This window comes from Pyrgilauda ruficollis, unplaced genomic scaffold (assembly GCF_017590135.1).
Source record: "Pyrgilauda ruficollis isolate IOZ18807 unplaced genomic scaffold, ASM1759013v1 scaffold34, whole genome shotgun sequence".
In the NCBI taxonomy this organism is placed as follows: domain Eukaryota; kingdom Metazoa; phylum Chordata; class Aves; order Passeriformes; family Passeridae; genus Pyrgilauda; species Pyrgilauda ruficollis.
In genome coordinates this window covers 5,773,994-5,797,078 of record NW_024524822.1, presented here as the reverse complement: position 1 = coordinate 5,797,078, position 23,085 = coordinate 5,773,994, and the positions used below count along the sequence as shown (strand labels likewise).

The 23,085-nt window shown below is 57.7% G+C and overlaps 1 protein-coding gene across 1 annotated transcript; it reads left to right on the top strand.

Moving 5' to 3' along the window:
* The first annotated feature begins 13,817 nt into the window (after nt 1-13,817).
* On the top strand, nt 13,818-14,998 carry IER5L (immediate early response 5 like). The gene has a single exon (XM_041474853.1). The coding sequence runs from the start codon at nt 13,940-13,942 to the stop codon at nt 14,927-14,929; it is 990 nt and encodes a 329-aa protein (XP_041330787.1). The 5' UTR covers nt 13,818-13,939; the 3' UTR covers nt 14,930-14,998.
* Nucleotides 14,999-23,085: the final 8,087 nt, after the last annotated feature.

Below are 23,085 nucleotides of genomic sequence, written 5' to 3'. Positions count from 1 at the left end.
CAGGAGCCAGTCTTGCAGAGTTAGGAGCCAGGCTCTCAGGTCCTGAGAAGTGAGTCAGAAACCCAACACAGAGCAGAAAGGAGGATGCTCGGTGCACAAGAGCCCAGACCTGTCTTCTTAGACCACCAGCCCCAGTCAGGGATTGGAAACAGCTTCACTCCCTGCCAGGAGCAGAGAGAAACGTCAGAGCAGCATTTTGTTGGAAGGGGATGAGCAGGAGCGTGGGAGGATGTGTTGATGCTCCCTCCCCAGAGAAAAGGACACAGTTTTCAGTGAGAAAAAGCTGTGCCATTGAGGATGGGAAACACTGGACAGGGAGTGCTGCAGCCTCTGCTGGTGCCCAGGATTCATCAGGGCAGCTCTGACACCTAGGCTGACCTGCAGAATCCCTGTCAGCCCACCTCTGCCAGCCACCACCTTACAAGTATATGCACCATGACTTTAGCCCCACTCTCCTCAGCATCGTTTGGATGCAGTGTCCTTAGCCATGGCAGCCAGCACTGCCTGGGGAGGGGCTCTTACCCCACCTCCACTCTGGGCACACAGGCTCTCGAGCACCTTTATGGAGCACAGGACCAAATACTGGAATAAACAGGACATCAGCCTAATAAAAGCCTTGAATAATGATTTCTGTACACAGTGCCAGCAATGCAGTTGGGGACACACATCCTCTGTGGATACCTGCTCTCAAAATACCTCCTGCAAGCTCAGTTCCACCAAGATGTTCAGTTCCACCAAAAAGAAAAACAACAGCAAGGTGCTCAGCTCCACCAGGCTACAGAGACAGCTGGGCACAGAGAAACAAGCAGCCTCACTTTCCCACACAGCCCAGGGTGCCCAGAAAACATTCAACCTGTGTCTAACATGTGAAAAACATTTATTTTATTGCATTTTTACCCTGTTCCACTCCAGGTAAGCAAGGACCTCTGAAAATCCCACCATGCAGATGTGGAGAGGATGCTTTGAGCAGTACCCTGTTGCAGTGGAACAAAGCCCTGCTCCAGGATTTCTGGGACAAACCTTGATTTTAAGAAAGTGCTGAAGTTGAACGGAGCATAAGTGAAGGAACAGCCTTGCAAGTGAGGCCTTCCCAAGGAGACACAAGGCAGGAGGTCCCCAGCATCACCCCAGGGCTGTCCCCAGAAAACCCTTCAGCCCCCATAATGCCCTTCTGAAGGGGCTTTCACTGCAGGGCACTGGCAGGAGGCCAGGAGCTGAGGGAAGGGGATGCTGTTCCTCCAGCCTGTGAGCCAAGAGGGATGCACGTGACGAGGTGTTGGCTTGGATTTCCAAGCCCTGAGAGAGCACCAGCTGCTCCTGCCCATCCCTTTCCTCCCAAAGAGGCCCACAGATCAGGTTTCCTGAGCTGCCACATCCAGGTGAGTCCCCACAGACCTGGCCAATGCCCCCTTCTCTCAGCCATTCCACAGAGATGCCAGATGAGCCCTTCAGCAGGGGACTACTGGAGCATCCCTGCCAGCTCCAGCTGACATGTGGGCAAGGGAAGACTGCTCCTCACCTCCCACAAGCCCGGAGGATGCAAGAGGTGTGCTGGGCAGGGACTCACCCCAGCAGAAACCAGATCTGGGCCGCTCCAGAACCAAAAATAACCTGCCAGCTGCCCAGGAAGAGAGGAGAGCCAAGCGCACACAGATCACGCACATGTCAGGAGGGGAATCATCTGCATCCATCTTCAGGGATAACAGAGGGGAGCATGGGGTTTGGTGCAATTCAATGCAGAACAGCAGCACTGAACAGCCTTCAGGCTTTTCTGGGGCAGCAAAGCAGCAGACGGTCAATACCCCCAGGGTCCTGTCCTCCATCTGGGGAAGAGCTGCCATGCCTGGTTCCTGGGAGCTGCAGAGAGTCCCAGTGCAGCTGTGCCAAGGAGAAGAGACCCCCTGCTCGGTCCCTCCTGTCCTCCCCCAAGAGGCAGCAGCAGCAGCCAGAGCAGCTGGGAGCCCAGAGGACTTGCAAACTCGTCCTGGGTAGGAGGGTGTTCTCCCACCTCCAATCACTCCACCCAGAAAGGCTCTCCCAGCCTGAGCAGGGGTGAGTGGTGCTTGGAGAGGGCTGGAGAAGCAGGAAAGAAAATCTGAATGTGCAAAAGAGAGCAAGGAGGAGCACCTCATGTCTCCTGCCAGAGGCTCTTCGTGCAGACACACCTTCTGTTTTTGAGGAGCAGCCAGAGCCCTGATCCTCACAGCTATTAGGGAAGAGGGGAAGATAGAGCCTTTTGTCCCTTGGCTTAGCTGTGATGGGACGGAGAATCCAGAGGTGCCTTTGAGATGAAGGAAGGTAGTCAGACTTCATAAACAACAGCCCTTTGAGCAGACCCAGCCCACATCAGAAATACGTGTTTTTGCTATTCCCATTATTACACACCAGTCACTACCAGAACTGAGGAACAGGGTTAGGCTGAAGCAGAAAAGCAGCAGATAACATTTCTTCATCAACCCATACTTCAAGGAGTATTTTTTCCCCTGGTCATTTCCAAATCTTCTACTTCTCTTACTTTGTCTTGCCACCAAGGCACTCACAACTTGATGTTTCTGAACTTGTCACCTCAGAGTGGGTCAACACCTACCTCCAAACCCCAGTAAGGAGCAGAAAGGAACAGAAATTCCAGGTGCAAATCACCTAGCACCTCAACTTCCTCAGCCTCCTGAAGGCACCAGCACTGCTCATCTCCAAGCACTGTTACCACAGCCCAGGGGAGGGCATTCCCAGGGCACACCTCATGGAAAAGCTCTATAAAATGGGGCCAAGCCCTCAGCAGGTACAAGCTGACCTCAGCGAGCAGAGCCACAGCAGAGCTGACCTCATGGGGAATGCAGGAATGTTTCCAACCAGATTTGGGAGGGAAGCTGGCATGAACAACACAAAGGTGCAGTGCTGCAGGATGCCAGCGTTTGCATTCATGCCACCTCCCAGAGTTGTGCACGAGATCAAGGCTGCTCCCACTTTTTCTGAGCCAGCCCCTCTGGGCAGGAGGAGACAAGCATGAGCTCCACGCTCCTGGAGCTGCAGTCCTCTCTTCTCCAGTGGTGGGGGAAGAAAACAACATCAAACAAGTTTTGGGCTGTCGCTTCCTGGCACCTTGGCACTGCTGCCCATGCCAGCACAGCATTCTTCCACCTCCTTCCCATTGCTGTGGCTGGAGAGAGAGAACAAGTGGCTCTGATTCCCAGCCTGGGGGTAACAGTGGCTGAGGAAGGATGAAGCCAGTTCCTCTCCATTTCCCTGCTCTGGGGTACTGCACCAGCCAGCAGGGAACATCTCCTTCCTGCTGTCCCAGCTCCTTGTGCAACAAGGACTGGGTGAAACCCCTGCACAGGGCTGCCACTTCCACGGGAAAAGCTCATCTGGCCAGGGTGGAAGAGGAAGCCCTGGCACCTCACAGCTTCACTGTCATCTCCCTGGAATTGTTTGCACAGAGCTGCTCTGGCCAGATCTTCGTGCCTCTTGCTCGAAGGAGGAAGGCACCAGCTCATCTCTGATACCCTGTTGGGTTTGTTGGGTCTGCTTCATCAAGAGAATTTCCATCTCTCTGGTTGCCATCACTAAGGCTTCTGGGTCAGAGGGTTCAGCACCCAGCACTGCCCACTCTGCCCTACCAATCTTCTGCTGTGGAGAAAACCCTCTAACTCTACTTTCCAGTCTGGGTCCCCAAAGCACTGACCAGGGATTAAGACCTCCCTGTCCTGACCCTCAGCATCCCAAAGTGCTAACTCAGACACACAAAGAAAGCAGAAGCTCCACACTGGTGATCTGCACCATCTAAAAGCCTTTTATTTCATTTTGCTTGCTCTCTCATTTTAAGCTAGCCGCCAATACCTTGGGAAACACAGGCTAGAGAGACTTAGGATTTATTTTTGAGAGCTTAACATCCATTATGCTCTTAAAAAATTTATGCCCTTAAGCATCTCCACAGTGGCTGCTGAACACCCATTAAAAAAATTTCATCCATTGCTTAAGTCTGACAAGTCTCACCTTCAAGAGATACCCGTAAAGACCTGACAAGACAACTCAGCTTGAGCCCTGGGCTCTTAAGACCTGACCATACCACAAAGAGCCCTGGGAAAGACATTATCCCCCAAGAGAGCAAGACACCAGAGGTGAGGTTTATATCCCAGAGCAACCACGATGCACTGACTTTGCCGCAGACGACCGTGGCAGGACAGCTTGATGTGTCAGTTGGAAATGCAATTAACTTCGATGTGCAAAGGGATAAGGGAAGAACTGAGGTTCCTATGGATGCAGTTGCTTGGTTCTTAATTCCTCTAGCAACGCTAGCCTAGCGATGTTATCCACGTTTCATTTCTACCCTTGCCAGAGTCAAAGTTCCCTTCCGCCTTGGGGATGCCTGTGCATATGGGAAAGTCACACAGTGTAAAAAGTGCCACTGCATCCAGGAGCTGTTTGCAAACAGCTTCATCTCCAAGACCCCCAATCCACTGTTCTTGCTGCCTCTTCCAGCAGCTGCATTTCACCCTTTGGGGCTTCTGCTCCAACATCAGACAGGAAGGGTCCGGGCTCAGCCTTAGTCTGAGCACGACTGTGTCAGAAGCAATCAGATTGGGGGGTGTGGAGGGGTGCACACCTCAGCAGCCTCAGTGCAGGGCTCCTTAGAGGCACCTGCTGCAACACAACCATCACAACGTGTTAGGCAGCTGTAAGGTTGCTGGTACGAGGCTCCCAAATGGCAGGCAAGGAATGAAAAGCAAAAAGGAATAAGCAGTAGAGCTAAGACAGGCCTGTAGGAGAGCTTTCCTGTGCCCTTCTCCCACAGAGATCTTCAGCAGGTCTCTGTGGAGCCCAACATTTCCCCTCAAATGCTGTATCAGGGTTCACACAGTCCTGTAGGCAGGTTCCCTGCTGGGCCAGGCACAGCACACACATGCACAGGAGCTGTTTGCAAGACAACAACTTGCCAGCTCTGCAGCACCAAGCAGGACAGGGAGTGAGTGACTGACCAAGGTTCAGCCCAGTGTACAGCACCCACCACCTCACCTAGCCCCTGAACAGACTCTGGAGAGCAGCCAGGCACAGCATGAGGTGTTAGACTGAGCCCCTACCATTTCCCCTGCATCCCATAGGATCCTCATTGTTCACAGTTCACTATAAAGGTTGCACTGGTTCTTCCACAGACTCCTGTGAACTGGCACCACCAGCAAGGGCAGGACCCTTTATGGTTCCTTGTCTCAGCATCCCTGGGGCAACAGGCTGGCTGCATCCACAGCACAGTAGCATCATGGGCTCCCTACAGCCCAGGTTCCTTGAGGGATGCAGCAGCCAGCAGCTCACCACAGGCAGCCTCTCCCACTCCACTCTTTCCTTTTGCACAGAAAAGGATGTGATACAGACTGCTGCAGCCCAGAAGGGTCTTTCTGCTGCTCTCAGTGTGTCCAAGAGGTCACAGCTGCATGGGTTGTACTCCAGCACCTAACCACACAAGTCCCTGCACATAGGGCAGCCAGGGCCAGGCACAGCAGAGCTCTCCAGATACAAGCTCTGATGGGCTTCAGCCCTTCTGCTCCCACCATGTCACTCATGCACCAGGAGCTATCTGCACCCCAGGGAAGAGTTCCTCTGCTCTGGGTATGAATTTCACCCAGACAACTCCAAAACTAAACAAGACCAGCAGCTCTGCCCACTGCCAGCCATGCCAGACCAGGCACCAGGCTGGAAGCATTTTGGACACTATCCTGAACTCATAGCACAGACCAGTTAGAGCCCAGTTCCTAGCAGGAGCATGTGTTCCCAATGCTCTTTCCAACACCCACACTCATGAAGGAAGAAGGATCAAGTACAGCCCCTCAGCAGGCAAACATCCAGGCTGTGAGGAGGCTGAGCTGTGCCCAGAAGCCCAGGAGCAAAAGGCTCAGCCAAGAACACTGGGCTCATCTCTGCCACCCAAGCCCTCCCCTTGCCTTCATGCTGGTGACAACGCACGTGTGAACCGCAGTGTGTGACCCTGGGAAGCAAAGGCAGGCCTGGGCCACCTGCCCCAGCACCACCCAGCTCAGCTGCCAGCTCCCTGCAGCACCACAGCCCCCCCACACCAGTTGTTTGGGTGGTTATTCCTGCTTTTCCAGTCAGCAAGGTTCCCGTGCTGCACTCCACCAGCCTCTCTCCAGCACATTCACCTGCCAGAGAGATTTCATCCCCGTCTGCCGAGGCTCAGAGGGGCATGGAGGCAATGACCACCAGCACAGAGAAGCAGGGACAAAGCAGTTGAAAGCAGGCAGTGCCAGGCTGCAGCTGCCCAGCTTCACTGGGACAGATGTTTCACTGGCACCCCCACCACGATCCCAGGACGGGGTCGCCCACCCAGCTGTGGCTCCCACCACGCACCCAAGGCAGCCCCGGCTGCCCCACAGCAGGCGGGAGCTGCTGAGGGCTGGATGCTCCGCAGTCATCTCCCTCCAGGTTTGCACAAGCTGTCTAGAGGTAGCTGCTGGCGAGGGGCCAGGCAAGCCGCGGTGGCTTTGATGTGGGTGTCTGCTGGGCACATGCCAGGGCCGGGCCAGGGTGTTTAGCTGGAGGCACCGGGTGCTAGACTGAATTATGCCGGAGGGAGGAAGAAATCTCCAGGTCACGGCTGTGCCACAGCGGCATGAGAAATCTGCCGCGCTGCCCACGTCGTCGCTACTCCACACTTCTCTCCAGAGCTCTTTATCTGCGGCGACCATGAGCGGGGATGTCTCCCCTGCAAGAAAATAGATTTTCCGTGGCATAAAGAGCGCTGGGGGTTTCGGCACTCACGCCCCGGCAGCTCCGGACTCGCAGACAGAGAGCGCCGGGAGGAGGATGCTCTGGCGGGGATGCAGGACCAGGGCGGTCCAGCGCAGCGCAGCAGCCCCGCGGCGGGCGGGCCCAGCACCGCGCCGGCTGGCGATGCCCAGGCGCCGAAGGAGTTACTGAGAGCGGGAGATGTCGTTAATAAGGGAGGCCACGCGAGTGATTTTTATCTTTAAAAAGCCCACAGCCCGGGTTGCGCGGCTCCGCTAGGGAGCTCGCTCGGGCACAGCCACTGCTCCTTTAAGGTATATAACAACAAAGTGGGTGAACACGCTGGCTCCTCCCCGAGCCGGCACATTCCCTCCGGGTCCCCCCGCCCCAGCCAGGAGTGGCAGCGGGGACCCCCACGCCAGGCCCCGGACTACCAGTCCCGGCACACCCCGGGGGTTTGCTCCCTGCCGGGGATTGTAGTTCTGCCGCCGTCTGTCCGTCCATCCGCGGGGCACCGTGAGGCCACGCTGCTCCCGGCCGGAGGGGCTCTGCTCGGGAGAGGCTGGAGGTTCCATGACAGACGAGCAGCTATTAACCCTTTCGGAGCCCCCCGCCCTCTGCACTCCAGCGCTCCTGGAGTCACGGAAAGGGGATCCCCAATGGGACCCCACCACGCTTGTGGCCAAGCTGCCATTCAGCACCCCAGAGTTCATTCCCCAGGTGAGCCACAGCTCCAACTTTACTACAGTTTTTACCCCAACTTCCCTCCCTACTGATTTGGCAGGAACAGAGAGTTCAGTTTGGTTGCCCTCAGTGCCAAACATCCCGTGGCCCCCCGAGCCCTGGGCAGGTCACCGAGATGAGCAATGCCCATCACAGGAGTCATCCAAGGGTCCCCTGCACCAGACACTGCCTCTGTGGTAAGACAGGCCCTGCCCTATTCTGATGAATATCTAGAAACCACAGGACAGGGGAGATGGGAGGGGAAACAGGCAGGATTAGCCCTAGACCACAGGTGCCCCGTCTCCACCCCTCCCAGAGCCCTATAGCAGGTGATGCCCTGCCTCCTCCGTGCTGCTGCTCCCATCGCCAGCAGGGAGCACGATTACAAATCCCACTCAGTCCCCAGCAAGTCCTGTCCTGCTCCACCTAGGACAGACGGGAACAGGATTTGCAGGTAAGATCCCTCATTCATGCTGGTGTTGGAGACAGACTTCCCAGTTTGGGTAAGGACTGTGCTCCAGCACAGCCTCATTTACAGCTGCAACTCGGGGTCAGAACAAGTCCAGGGATCAACTCTTGGCTACACAGCAATAAAGACTGCAGGATATCTGACCTAGCAATTAAAATAAGGTCTCTATCAGATACCACAGCCCAGCAAACAGCACTGGGTGCCCAGGGCACCTCATGGCTCCAAGAAGTGATGCTTTGGGGCAGCAGCAGCAAGACCCCACAGCAGCTCCAGAGAGAGTCCCCTGGCACAGACTTGCTTTCTCTCCCAGTGTCAGAGGAACTCCCTGGATACCACATGACCCCAGGAGAAGGGTGAGCACCACGTCTGTCAGGGTGGTTTAATGAGCTCCTTGGCTGGCAGGGCCCAAGGGAGCACCCAGTCCAAGGTGTGAAATGCTCACGGGAAGGAGTAGACCCCAAGTTCATCCCCTCTTCCCAAAAGGGCAGCTCCCAAGCTTGCCACACACCATTATCTTGCAGCTTTAGCATCCTGCAATGGTTTTGCAGGAAATCAATGGCCTCCAAATGCCAGAAACAAGGAGACAAGGAGACCAACAGCAACCAGCATAGCTGGACAGGTTTGTTAGAGACATGGGTAAGTGCCTGTGCCAGGAGCTTTACAATGCTGCCCGATGAGAGCATCGCACAAGCAGCTCTGGGCATGAGATGAGCCACACAAATCACACCAAGACCAACTAGGACACTGCAGCCTCTCCATGAACACCCACAGCTCTGCTTACACCATCAGCAGCTCATTCCCCTCCTCAGCTCTAGCAAGGAACAGATCTGCTGCTGCAGTTTGACCTGTGGGCACAGCAAGCCATCAGTGGGCTAAAATACATCAGCACAGACAGAAAGCCCCTGTCTCCTTTGGGTCACATCACCAGCTGGCCAACACAGCCAGCATTTTCCCCTTGCAGCAGGATAAGCAGAGGCCATTCAGAAGAGGATCAGCAGTAGGATCCTGGCAGCAATAACTTCCTCAGTTCTACCCTTCCAGGATAAGGCAAAAGAAGAATTATACAATTCCCATCCAAGGGACCTCCCAACACTCCAGTAGGCACCAGGAGAGTTTGTAAGCACCACATGGGGCAGAGGTGCTTTGCCACACAGCAGCAAGAGGCCATGAAGCAGTGGCAGGGAAGCTTACAGAAGCAGCCATACCCTGCACAGTGGTTCCCAGGAACGCAAGAAATGGGCTGGTGAATTTAGGTAGGAGCAGACCAAATCAAAATACTGAGCATGTCATCATGCCCAGTGCCACGGTGGCACTTGGGAGGCATTATACAGCTCCCCAGCTAAAAGCATGGAGAAAAGATAATTAAATGGATGCTTTTTCAGTATGGTTTCAATCCCTTTTTCTCCAGAATTTTATAGAAAGTATTTGACTGTGATACCAAAGCTGAGAGAAAGAGCTAACAGCTACAACAGCAAGGTGACAGCCCTACCCATAGGCCACTCTATCAACACAGATGGATATGCCCCTCCAAGGGCTGCTGGCTTTGGGAGCATTCCCCACATTCCCCATTCCCCACAGGCTGCAGCAGAACCTGTGGGTCTGCCCTACAAGTCCCCCCAAGATGGGGAGTAGCCTGGGGAGCCAGGCAACATTAAGCTTGCCCAGCACAGAGGAGAAGGTGGCAGAAGCCAGCTGTGCTCCAAGAGCTCAGCCTGAAAACCTTGTTCTGGCTTGTTTTCCCACTAGCTTTGGGTGCCTGACTTGTAATAAGTAAGCCTGAAAAGCAGGCTCCTTTTCAGACATGCCAGGCACTCGCAGCTCCAGCTCATAGACGCATCTCCAGGGAGTCAAGTTCCAGGTGCACCCAAAAAAACTCGTGTTTCAGCCAATACCCAAAGGCCTCCGTTTCCTTGTCTGAGAAAAGCTGGGCAGTGCCCAGGCCCAGGACTCCGAGGCTCAAGGGGAAATTGCTTTATAGCAGCCAGTCTAATTGCACTGAAATTATGAGATCAAGCAGTAAATTCACGTCTGTGTTCGTTGCTCTGGGTGGCAAAGCTGCACTGGCAAGTGCCTGATCTCCAATCGCTGCAAATTCACGTTTCATTGGAAAGGGAAGGAGGGGGTTAATGAAGGAGAGCATTGCCAGTTGGAAGTGCTACCTAAAAAGGGTTTCTCCTACAAGCTGAAGCAAAATGGTTTCTCTTGCCAGCTTGTTTACTCTGCAGCTGAGAGCAGCGGACCGCCAGGTTTTGCTGCTGGATCCTGCTGCAGGATCGACGGCTGCGAAACCAGCCCTGGCACCAGGACATCAGCAAGGCTGGACCAGGTGTGGTACAGCTGCACCATCCCCAGCCCAGGAGCAGCCCCACAGTGCCCACATCACTGGCAGTCCCCAGGACCAGCATCATCTACACCAGAAAATGTGAAGCTCAGTGCTTCAGAGGGCAAATCCTGGGCCCATCCTCTTGTCCTTTGGGGAAATAATGGTCCTCACCATATAAAGGCCAGGTAAAAGCTGGCCAAGATGACCATATTTAACCAAGATGGTTTTACATGAACTGTCCACTACAGCAGTAGGGTCCTTAGGGGCCTTGCCCAAGGAAAGCACACCCAAACCCCAGCACCAGGGAATAGGGATGCTGGACAGGACACACAGGTTTTCCCGAGAAAGGCAAGCACCAAAACCATCCTGCCCCACCTTGCTGCTTCAGAGCCAGAAAATGGACAGGACTCGTTATCCTCTTTAGAAAAGCAGAGCTTGCAATCGTGTGCCAAGACAGGTATCAGCCAGATTCCTGTCTCTGTGAGATTTTGGAGTCCACAGGCCAAATTGAAGCAGCGTGGCTCTTGCAGTGCACAGCCCGTCCCAGCTCCAGGATTAAAGCCACCGTGTCTGCAAACAAAACATTGGCACCTGCCAGGAGAGCCAGCTGGGGAGGAGAGCCAGCCTGCAGCTGCTGCTGCCCTGCCGGCCACAGCACGGTGCCCAGCAGCCAGCACCAGGATCAGGCCCACGTTTTACAGCCTTTATATTAATTACCCAGAGTCTAAATAAGATTAAAGTTTTAATTCCGTCTTCATCTCCTAGAGGCTCCTGCTGTGCTCTCAGGCTTTCCTGGTGCCACGAAGCTTCTCAGGCAGTTACAGCAGAGGGCACTTCTCTGACAGCCAGAGACAGCAGCAGCTCCTGCATCCAGGGCTGCCCCACGGTGCCCGGCCAGCCCCGAGGATGCACAACCCTCTGCACCTCCATAAACCCAGCACTGCTGCAAGCAGAGCTCTGCAACACCTGACCCTTCACTAAAATCCACAACTCGAGGCCAGCTGGGCCACTCCGTGATTAAAAAGCAGAGGGCCAGCACTGGGCAGTGCCCCGGGGCCACGCTCAAGTCGTAGGTGGGAAGGTGAGCAGGAGCTCGAGGCAGAGGTTGTCTGCCAGGACAATGCTTTGTGCCTGGCCCCATCTGCACTGCCCAAGCCACCCCATCACAGCTGGCCAATGGGCAATTCAAGCTCTTAGCCTGGACCACCTAGGCTAGAGTTTTACAGCTGGAGATGGGCCAGAGAGCAGCAAATGCCAGCTGATCAGGAGAAGAAATCACTGCCTGCACTGGCTGGGTGGAGGATATGGCACAGGTTGGCAGCAGCAGTGCTTGCTGCCCTGGTTCCCCAGTGCCCATGAGGACAGAGAAAATGCTGCAGAGCTGCAGCTGTGGCTCAGTCCACAAGCACCAACCCCAATAGCCCATGATGGCAGAGCCTTTGATCTCACTGAGCAGCAGCAAGTCCTGGCTCAAGCCACCAAAGCACCCAAAGCTCAGCACTGACCTGTACAATGTGTCCAAAGCTAATTCTGCTGCACCCCATAGTGTCTGCACAGACCAGCTCCAGTTATCACCTCCTGAACCTCCAGCTGCTGTGCAGCCACAGACCTGGAAAAGCCAACTTGCAGCCAGGGAGAGCTGCAAGGGAGAGAGCGTGGTGGAGGAGAGGACAGACACAGCATAACCCCCCATCCCCAGCACTACCTGTACCCACTGCCTTGAGCTACAGCCACCCCCTCGGACAGGGTTGTGATCACTTTTATGTTATGAACAAGGAACAAGAGCATCTTGCAAGCTTGGGAATGCACAGAGTTATCATTCACCCCAGTTTGCCTGGCTGAAGGCAGATTGTGGAGAAGGTTGCTCCATGAGCATGCAGGACTTAGCCAGCTGCTCCTGAGGGAGCAGTGAGCTGCCCTAGCTCAGCTGCTGCCACAGCCACCCTTCCACAGGAACAAAATCCTCTGTGGTGCTGGGTCTGCTCCCATTTCCTTCCATGTAGGACATGGTCAAGCTGAGCCAGCAGAATACAGCCAAGCCAGGAAACAAGAAAAGCCCTCCAAGCATCCCCCTCAAAGCCCCCCATGGAGCCCAGGTTTTGCACAGTGAGCTGATGACCCCGGTGATCACCTTGTGTCACTGCCCCTGTGGTTTGGAGTTTGGGCTGCGCAGTAGGAATGAGGGCTTCAGAGGTTTTCTTTCCAATGGGCTCCCCACCACGTGCAGACACGAGGCTGCCCACAGCCGCTGCTAAGGTATGTCTGCCAGGGTGACCCCAAGACAGACACCCAGCCTGGAGAACCTCTGCAGGCAGTGGGAATACACCCCACTCTCTCCCCTGCCTTCTGCTCTCTACAGAAGATGCCGTTTCAGAAGCAGCTCCGGTTGCCCCGGCACTGCAGTCCCTTCCGGGCTATCCATTTCAGAGCCCTTTCTCCCACCCAGACGCTGCAGCCTCCTGCCTTGAGCCCCCCAGCTGTCACCTGGTGGACAGGGGCTGCTGCTCTGCGGTGTCACCAGCTCCGGTGGGTGCTACTGCTCCCCGGGCGCGGTGCCTGGCTCTCTGGGTGACTGGGGCTTTTAAGCAAAAAACGTGGGGACACGTCTGAGTCTCAGCATCCCCTGAAGCCACCCTTGAGCCCCTGCAGTCCCTAACCCCCGGAGAGCAGCCCAGGGACCCTAACCGCCCAGGGACCAACCCTCCCCTCACACCTTTCTGTGAGGAAGAGCGGGGGCCGCGCTGCCCGGCAGAGCCAGCGCTGCCGTGTGCCCCGAGGCGGGACGGAAGGCCTTAATTAGCCCATAATTAACCCCAGCGCTCTCACTTTGGGGGGAAACCAGGTGTGATTGTGGCACTTTGTGAGGAGTGACTGATGCACGGTCCTGCCGCCGCGGCGGGGGAAAGCCCTGACTCCCCTCCAAACGCGGGGAGATGGCGGGAGCTCCGCAGGCACGACAAGAGGGGACCCCGCCGGGGGCTGTGGGGGCGCGGGGGTGTCCGGCAGCACTGGGGTGCGGCCAGCACCTGAACCGGCAACTCCCGGGGTTAGCACAGCCCAAAGCGGAGCGGGGCATCCCACCGCACCCGCGGGGATGGCATTCACAGACGGTGCCGGTACCGCTGAGGGTACGCGGTGCCTCAGGGCTGTCACAGGGCGGGACGGGGCGGGGCGTGCCGCACCCCCGCCCCCGCGGCTGCTCGGGACCGCCCACCGGGGCGGGCACCGCCCCGCGCTCACCTGTGCGAGGGGAGCGGCGCGTGGAGGCGGTGCCCCCGCTCCGCCGCCGCTCGGGCGGGACCCCCGGTGCCCTCAGCGTCCCTCGCCCAGCCCGGCCGAGCCCCCGCCGCCCTCACGGGCCGCGCCGCGCCTGACACCATTTGAACGGCGCGAGGCGCCCGCCTCACTCCTATTGGCCGCGCTGCCCGCCCGTCAAGCCGTCCTCCGCCTTTCCATTGGTAGCGCTGGCCCCGGGGGGCGGGGCTCGGGGGCCGGCGCAGCGGTATAAAAGGCGGGGGCCGGGCGGGCGGGCGTTCAGTATCTCTGCGCGACAGGTACGGGCCTTCCCCCCCTCCCCTTTATTCCCTCCCCCCCGCCTCTTTATCCTCCTTCCTTACGACCCTCCGCACCCGCCCGGCTGCCGTGTGGATGCGGGCCGGGGTGCCTGGCTGCGCGGGCGGCGAGAGCCGATGCTGAGGGGCCGGAGGAGGATGGAGTGCACCCTCGATGCGCAGAGTTTGATCAGTATTTCCCTGCGGAAGATCCACAGCTCCCGCACGCAGCGAGGCGGCATCAAGCTCCACAAGAACCTGCTCGTCTCCTATGTGCTCCGCAACGCCCGGCAGCTCTACCTGAGCGAGCGCTACGCCGAGCTCTACCGCCGCCAGCAGCACTACCCCGACGGCGCCCCGCTCCTCGCCATGCCCGCCTGCCCGCCGCCCGCCGCCGCCGCCCCGCCGGAGCTGGCGGCGCTCCCGCTGCCCGCCGACACGCAGGACCGCGAGGCGCGGAGCTGCGGGGCTGCGCGGGGCGGCGCGGAGCTGCTGGAGGTGCCGGTGTGCGCGGTGCCCCCGGAGATGCAGCGAGCGCCCTGCAGAGACTCGTCCCCGGGCTTCTACCGGGCCGCCGGCAGCGCCGGTCCCGGTGGCGGAGGCAGCGCGGCCCCGGGGCTGCTCTACGCCGCCGGCTGTGACTTCGGGAGCGGCGGGGCCCCGCACTGTAGCAGCCGCACCACGGTGCTGGATTTGGACACTCACGTCGTGACCACGGTGGAGAACGGGTACTTGCACCAGGACTGCTGCTCGCAGTGCCCCTGCTGCTGCCAGCCGGCACCGGGGCTCGCCTCCCCGCCGCCCGCGCCCGGCACCAAGCGCAAGTATTACCCGGGGCAGGAGGAGGAAGAGGAGGGGGTGGAGGAAGGGGAGCCGGGGGGAGGCGGGGTGGCGGGCGGCCCCCCCTTCGCCCCGTGCACCAAACGCGCCCGCTTCGAGGAGTACAGCGCCGAGCACCCCCAGGACTCTTCCAACATCTCCAACTTGATCTCCATCTTCGGCTCCGGTTTCACGGGGCTGGTGAGCCGGCAGCAGGCGGACTCGGAGCAGCCCCTCAACGGGCAGCTGTGCAGCAAGCAGGCGCTGGCGAGCCTGGGAGCCTGGACTCGGGCCATCGTCGCGTTTTAGAGAGAAGTGGGGGAGCAGAAGGGGTGTGGGGGGGCTGTTGACAAAACGGGGGTGCGATCCGAGGGACGGGAGGGGTGCGCAGGGGAGGCGGGGGGGCAGAGCCGCGCTAGTGTTTTATAAATTGTACAATAAAGAAAAAAAAAATCTAAGATCTTGGGACTTTATTTTTGCAGAGATGAGAGAAAAAAAAAACAACAACAAAAACAAGCAAACAAACGAAAACAAAACAAACAACAACAACAAAAAAAAAGAAAAACAACAACAAAAAAAAAAAAAAAAAACAACGAGGCACCTATTTAAATAATCCTCTTTGTGTCCGCTCGGGCTCTCTTCGCGGCGGGCTTCCTGGGGCCGGTGCCGGCGGCCGGGAGCGCCACGTGAGAGCCGGGACCGGCCCCGGGACCCCGCGGCGGGAGCGCCCCCGGCCCCGCTCCCCGCCCCGGGCCGCCCCGCGGGTCCCGCCGCCCCCGGCCCGGTGTGGTTCAGGGTTCGGACAGGGGAAAGCCGCTGCTGCCCCGTCGCTTTTGTGCGTTTCTTTATCTATTTAAAAGAACAAAAAAAAAAGGCAGAAATGAAAACATTTCAACTTTCCTCCCAGAAAAAACGTGTGCGATGTGACTTCTTCCCACCGCTTGTGCCAGGGGAGCGCTGGAGGGTTCTGAGAGCTGAATGTGGGAAGGGGAAAACCAGGAGCCGGGGGTCCCTCCGGGCTGCGCCCCGCCGCCCGGGGAGGGGGCGAGCCACCCCCGGCAGCCCGGAGCCTCCGCCTCGGTGTGTGCTGGTGATGCCGCAGGTACCCGTGTAACACCGCTCACGTCTCCAATGTGTGTGCCGGGTCTGACCCCCTTTTTTTTTTTTTTCTTTTCTCCCCTCTTTTTTTTTTTCCCATTAAGTTTAACTGTTCTGGTTTCAGCCTTCCCAATCATAAAACCAGCAGTGTTTGGTCTTGTGAAGAGATTGTCTCCTGTAGAGTCTCTTGATTTTTTTTTTTTTTTACATTATTTTTTTAAAAAGAAAAACCTTTTGTTGTAAAAAGGTGGGTTTTCTGGTCGTCGTCCCCTCCTCTTTCTTTTGCCCACTCCCAACTTCACGGTATCAGCACTGTGTGTAACTGAGGATGCTTTGCAAAACGGTCTGTTGGGGTCTTCTTTTTTTTCCTGCTCCTTTTTCTTTGTTTGTAAGCCTGTATTTTTGTGCATATGGAATTGTATATCACCGGGTAAAACTGTTCAGATTTGTTTAAATTTATAATCTTAATAAAAAGTCGATTATAAAGTTGCTGTGCCCTTGCTTTCCTTCACCCCGCAGCCCGCTGAAGCCCCTCTCCTGAGCCACTGCTTCCCCTCTGCACTGGGGAGCCTTTACCGAAACTCCGACTCCCCCCCGTGCCGTGTACCCCCCGGCCTCGGAAAAACCCCTTTGTCTCCTCCCCAACACCGTCCAGATTCACCCTCTCCCCGCACACACACCCGCAGCCCCCCCGGCTGCCAGGATGCAACAAAAGCCCCCCCTTGGGTCTGGCTGTGCAGCGCGAAGCGAGTCCCAGGTGGGGAAGGGGCCGGAGCTCGGGTCCCTCCCCGGGCCCGGCTCCGGGGGCAGCAGCCAGGACCCCCCGGCCCTGCTCGACCGGCACCTGGGCAGCGCCGCCGCCTCCGCGCCCCCCGACGCGCTCGGGAAGTTTTTTTGAGTTGGAGTTTGTTATCCCCGCGCGGGGCCGCTGGGTGGTGCGGGCGGGTTTTCCTTTTTTCCCCCTTTTTGTGCATGTGTTTTTCTCCTCCCCTCCTTTACCCCACAGGAACGAGCCGGGGCCGCTCCGCACCCCTTCAACACCTCCCGGCCACCTCAGGAGGGGAGAATTATGATTTTTTCAACCCTGTGCACAACGAGTAGTTTCCAGCATGCAGCTCAAATCCCGCAGGTAGAGCCGTCCCTCTTCCCCCGCACCCCCAGCATCCCCGGGACTTGCCCCCCCAAATCAACTCATGGACAAAACCCCCCTTCCCAGCCCCGCGCGTCACCGTGGGAGCGCAACCTCCCCTTCTCCCGGGCCGAGAGAGCGAAGCCGTGGCACTGCGGGGCGCGGAGGGGTTGCGGGGGTCGCGGCCGCAGAGGCTCCGGGGCGCGGAGCCCCCGGCCCGGCTGCGCCCCCGCTGCGCGCCCCGCGCCCGCTGCGCCCCCTGGCGCCCGGGGGCGGCCGCGACCCCCCCGTGCGGAGAGGAAGGGGCAGGAGCGGCCGCGCTGTCCCCAAACGCCGGGGCTGCTGTCCCCGGACAGCCCTGTCCCGCTCAGGACGCCGCAGGGCTGAGCGCCGCTCCGCTCCCCTGCTCATCCTCCGAACAGCCTCCCCTCCAAAAAAATCGCACTTGAAAATATAAGCCCTGTAACCCCCTGCCCAGGCGCAGAGGCAATGAGGGAGCACTGCTGAACGCGCCAACGCTCGCTCTGTGAAACCAGAGCTGGATGCTTTGACCGGAGAAAATTCACCCATGGGGACATGGAGAAGTCCCCTCCCTGCTCCGGCCCCTTGGGCCGGGACCCTGGGGGCCTCCCCCGGCCCCATCCCGCTTCCTTGCCCTGGGAGTCGAGGCTCCCCGGCACGGAGGCGGCTGGAGAGGGGCCCCGGCAGTGGGATTAGGAGAAGCAGCAGCTCCTGCGCCCATTGCCCTGGCGGCTGCACGCAGTATTTGGGGGAAGTTTTAAACCCAGGTACTTCTGCGGAAGCCCACAGGTCAGCACAGCTGGCTGCTGAATCTTAAACCCAAATCCTTTTCCTACAGCCCCTGCTCCAGGCAGCCCAGCCAGACAGGGTCCAACAGCCACATGCACATGCTCATCACCCTCCCAAATCGCTCCCCATCTCCCAGACCTCGGGGTTTCCAGTGCTAAAGGGGCCATCCGCAGGACAAGCACCCGTTCCTGCAGGGTCCCACCACCCCAGGCGCACCTATCCCTCCCAATCGCCCCTCTCCCGGGGGGAACCAGCTCTCGCCCGCCTTCACAGTGGAAGTTTCTGGGGCTTCAGTCAAGGTTTCAAAGGCTGGAATTGGCAAAGACGCCTCCGCACCGCCGGTACACACACGGGGAGGGGGAGTCGGGGTGCATATGCCACAGGGACACTCAAAAATCCCTGCCACTGAGGAGCGAGGTGATCCCACAGCTCCGCGGAGCCGCGAAGACTCACACGCTCTCGGTGGCGCAGTTATTTATTTATTTTAAACGCTGGTACATGACATTTTTCTTCTTACGAAGGCGGCAGCAGCAGAAAGCCCATCACAGCCTCTCCTGAAAGCAGAGCCTGGAAACCAGAGTCTCATCTGCATATTCATAAGTACCTGATAAATTAATCATGATGGCAGAAGCATTCAGGCTAGAAGGGAGGTGACAGGGGAAGGTTGCACCCCCCAACACAAGCCCATCCTCACTCTCGCACACGCTCCTCGTCTTCCAGGCACAAAATGTTTTGATCCCTTCACAAGTCGGCTGAACCCCCTGGGTGCTGCGGGGAAGGGGCTGTGCCCCCCCAACACGCGGTCGGCACCCACCAGCCCGCCCCCCACCCCTCCGATCCCTGGCTCCGGTGAGAGATGCAGAACAGATGGGCTGGAGCAGGGTGGAGAACCCAAAATCTGAGGGAGCTCAGCTGCCGCCGCTGCACCCCGCAGCCCAGCCGTGGGCTCTGCTCCCGTGTCACCGCCTGTCCCCAGCGCGGTCCATCGTGCCCGACCTTTAGCTGATGCTGAAGAGTTTGACCCTAAAAATCCCTCCATGTGCTCTCTCCCCTTATTGCTCTCCCGGCTGGGGGTGAACGGGCATCGCCAGCGTTTCGTGCCCGGCAGCCCTGGAGCGGGAATGAGGCACAGAGGGTGCTCTGGAAGGGACAGGCGGAGTGCGGCTGGCACAGAGGTGCGAGATGGGCACAGCCAGGGGAGTCCTGCGCCGTGCCAAGGCAGAGGGAGCGCACACCGCTCTCTCTGCCAGCTGCGAGACACATGTGGCTTTCCCTTCCCAGTGCAAAATGCTCTCCACAAGCAGATCCGCTGCTGGTGTTCTCAGTGTCACCACACTGAACTCCCTTGTCTGGGGGGAGTCACCCTGCCCGGAGCAGAGAGGCTGCCTCCGGTGACAGGGGCAGAAATTCAACCCGCGGCTGCAGCAGCGCCCGAGCCCAGCCCGCTTTTCCTCAGCGGAGCGGGCAGGAGGGACAGGAGGCACCAGGGAACTGCCTGTGGAACACAGGAGGGTCCAGATGTCGCTTGATTTCCCTGACCCAGAGGCGATTGCAGAGGTGGCTGCCGAGCTGGGCTGGGCTGGGCTCACCAAGAGCAGAGGGTCAGCACAAACCCAACACCCGCCGGTCACAGGGCTCTGCCCTGCACCCCCAACACCCCCCCCAGTGTTGGAGGGCTCAGATCTGGCTTTAGGGAGTCACAGATCAAGCCCAGTTCAAGCCAGAAGTTCAGCCAGGTCCTCATACCACTGAAGCAGCTCAGCCCAGATGTCACTGCACATCCACAGGTCTGTCTGCACCAGGAGGGACAAGCATGGACACAGTGATGGAGAACTGACCCTCCCATCTCCCAGGCTGCCAGCCCAGCCCACCCCCAGCTCCCAGGGAAAGGTTGGGCACTACCCGAGGAAAACCCACCCTCACACCATGAGCCAAACACCAATTCCCAGGTGCTGACCCACAGCTGGAGCAGCTCCATGTCCTCCTACACCACAAGTGCCAAGAACAAGCCCATATCCAGTCCCAGCAGCCCAATCTCAGGAGAGCAACCTTGTGCTCTGCAGAACCCAGGCAGGATCTATCTGTCCTTCCTTCCATCTGTTGATTTTGAGTCAGGTCCCTCCCATCTCATCTCCCCGGCTTAAACACAAATGAGCAGAAGAATATTTTGGGATCTGCACATGTGAGCAGATGTTTGCAGGAGTCCCCTGCAGAGAGAGCAGTAGGAGAGCAATGGGGGACCCAGCAACGTGGTGGAGAGGCCGCTGCCATTAGCTGTCTGTTTAATATGTTGGGTTTGGTCTGGGCCTGGGTAATTAGCACCTGAGCAGTAATTATTCACACTTGGCCTTTCTATATCCTGCTTATAGATTTGATGATTAATGTGGCTCCTTGAGTTAAGCCTGTCCTGGATTTGCCAGCACGCAGTGGGAAAGTTAGGAGGAGGCTGTTGTGTGGCAGAAGCTGCTGTCCCTCGCATCGAACAGCAAAAACAGCACAATAGAAAAATTAGAGTAAAAAGCACTTTTCACAGAAGCAGCAGCCACTAAGCACAGAGCAGCCATCTCAGCAACACTCTGCCACCACCATCGATGCACGAGGAGCTCGGCTGTACAGCAGGAGAAGCAAAAAACCTCCCTCAGCATTCAAAAGACACTGATGCCAAATGATTTAGGGGTTTACTGGCACCCCAGAGACACAAGCTGGGCAGAGCTCTGCAGCAAAGTTGGGGTGCACAGACCCCCTCAGCCACCTTTCCATCAGAGAAACACAATGAGGGGTCTGCAGAGAAGGACCTGCTGCCCCCACAAGCTGGGAAATGGGGAAAACCAGCTGCTAACTTCTCCACTTTGGGACTTATACAGCTCAGCCAAGCACAATCCATAATCCATAAGGTGGGCTCACCTGCTCTCCTAAGCACTGGCTCCTCTGGTGTCACTGCTGGTCCTGGGTGAGGGGGCTGTGCTGCCAGTGATGGTCCTGGTCGCCTGCAGAGGGACCTGGGGCTGCTTTGCAGCACTGCTGACCCAGACTCTTGCAGGCTAAGGGCTTCTCCAGCTGCTCCTCGGGGCAAAAGACACTTCCAGCAGAGTTACTCTGGGATTTCTATGCCAGGCAGGCAGGAGCTTCAGCCAAGATCTCAGCCAATGCCAAACAGCACGTGGAGGTTGGCATGGAGAGAAGGAGACGCCAAGCCCAGAGGCAGAGCTGCCCTGGCTCCCTTTCCTGAGGGAAAACACTGACTGACTCCATGGCTTATAGATAAAGGAGCACAGAGGGGAGAAGCCCCCACCAAAGCCTGCTCTTACCCTCACTCCTTGCCCCATAACCAGTCCAGCTGAGCAGAATCACCTGTCCCACACCTGCAGGGAATGAGACAGAGCATTAACCCCACCTGTGCTTCTGCCCAGAGGAGGGGAAAGGGGTTTTCCCAGGGAAACTCCCACATTCATGGTGCTGCCGTGGACCATTCCTGCTCCCTGCAATCCTCCTTTTCCTGGGACTGAAGCTGCCCCTTTTTGCCTGGCTGGAAGGTCCCCATCAGGCTGGATCCATGTGATTGCTCCCCCATACCTGCTGTCCCAAACTGATGAGGACTCTTGTGTGCCAGAGCACAGCCTCTGCACTGTCCCCCTGCTCCCACCTTTCCCGTTTGGGAAGCTCCAGCAGCCACTTCATGGCCCCACTGGGCTCAGCCCCAACAGACAGGAGCAGCTTTGGGGCAACCCCACCTGCCTCAGGTCCCTGATCATTTCCACACTTCCATTCTGGGAGCTCGATTTCTAATAAAGAACCCCCAAAGCAGCGCTTTCTCCCTCTTCTCCTCACTAAAATGAGACTTTTGCATTGAAATATGTGAAGCTGCATTTTTTTCCCTCCCTTTTTCCCCAGGTTTTGCAACATGAAAGTGGATGTTGATGTGAATGGAATTTTGAAATTGGAGACTGGGAAGTTCTGTGCTGGGAGGTGACTGTTTGCTCACAAAATCTCCCTTTTTCAAGCTCCCCGGTGAAATTCTGCACAATTATTTTTGTCTCCTCCTCACCCAGCCAGCCCGGTGCCCCGCGCTGCTCCTGCTTTTGTTTCTCCTCTTCTCCCTGGTGAGGATGAACAAAACACCAACCATTGCCCATGCCCACTCCTCCTCCTCCTCCTCCTTCTCCCCCTCTCAGGCTGCCAGCGCAGCCCGGTGCTGCCCGCCTGGCAGGGAGTGCTCAGCATCCCGAGATATTCCCATGGACTCCCCCCAGCAGAGAGCCAGGGATGCACAGCTCAGGGAAGGCCATGCCAGCACCTCACCCTTCTGTTTGCTTTGGTGCTGGAGAGCAAACACCAGCCCAAAATACGTGTGAAGGGACAGGCTTTCACCCTCAGCAGCCCCGCGCTGGTGTGAGGCAAGGGAGAGCTCTGCAGACAGCTTCCAGCAGGGCTTGGGATGGGGGATGACCCTGCACGGGGGTACAGCAGCACCCAGGGTGTCTGGGGAACACTCAGGACCAGGGGAGAACCCCATATCCAGGCTCTGTGGCTGCTCTCTTCCATCACCCATCACCCCCCAGCTTGTCCCCACAGCACCACGAGCATCCTGGCTCTTCCACATGCACCAGAAGGCGAGGACACGGCTGAAAAGCCCAGGAGCCAGGACATGGAAACCCCAGGCCCCGTGGTGCTGTGCCCTCAGCTCGGTCACACAACGGATGAGGGGGAGGACTGAGCCTCCAGTTTCTCCCCCTGGAGTTACACTGGATTAACTCAGCCTCAGGTTGTTTCAGGAGCACTCACATCCAGAGCTCCTTCAGCCTGGCCCACTGGTGCCTGCGGGGTCAGGCAGTGCCTCTGGCTTATTCCCGGGCTCAGCAGCTGTTGACTCGGGAAAATCGTCAGGTTTTGGAGCACATCTATTAAAACAAGCAGCACTGTGGCCATCCAGGCTCTTCCCCTTCTGTCCATGAACCATGGAGACCTCGTGTTTCAATCCAGCAGGAAGGGAAGAGTAGCCAAGTTCCAGCCAGGGTGGATCAGCAATTCCCAGCGGGGCTCAGGACAGGGTGTGATCTCCTTTCTTTGTCCCATGCTCCTCACCACAACAGGCAGTGACCAGAGCACCCAGACACGTTTGGGATAGGCAGGATAAGGGGTGCAACCAAAGACTGACAGATGGAAACCCTGCAAGAGGGAGGAAATCTGGTCCTTCTCACCCCAGTTTCAGATTTTCCTTGTTTCTGGTACCTCAGGCTGCAGTAAACAGGACAACACCACCAGGCTGGGTGGAGGGGACACACAACGAGCTGCTGGAAGCCAACTCATGGTCAGCTCCCCAGATTTCATCTGACTGATGTATTTATGTCACCCCACGCCCAGATTCACTGGGTTTGTACAGCAGGATGGTGTTTTTATCCTTGGTCTCCAGGTGGGAGAGCGAGGCAGT

What these genes read in the sequence shown, in the direction of transcription:
- IER5L (XM_041474853.1), top strand. Translation starts at nt 13,940, where the DNA reads ATGCTGAGGGGCCGGAGGAGGATGGAGTGCACCCTCGATGCGCAGAGT.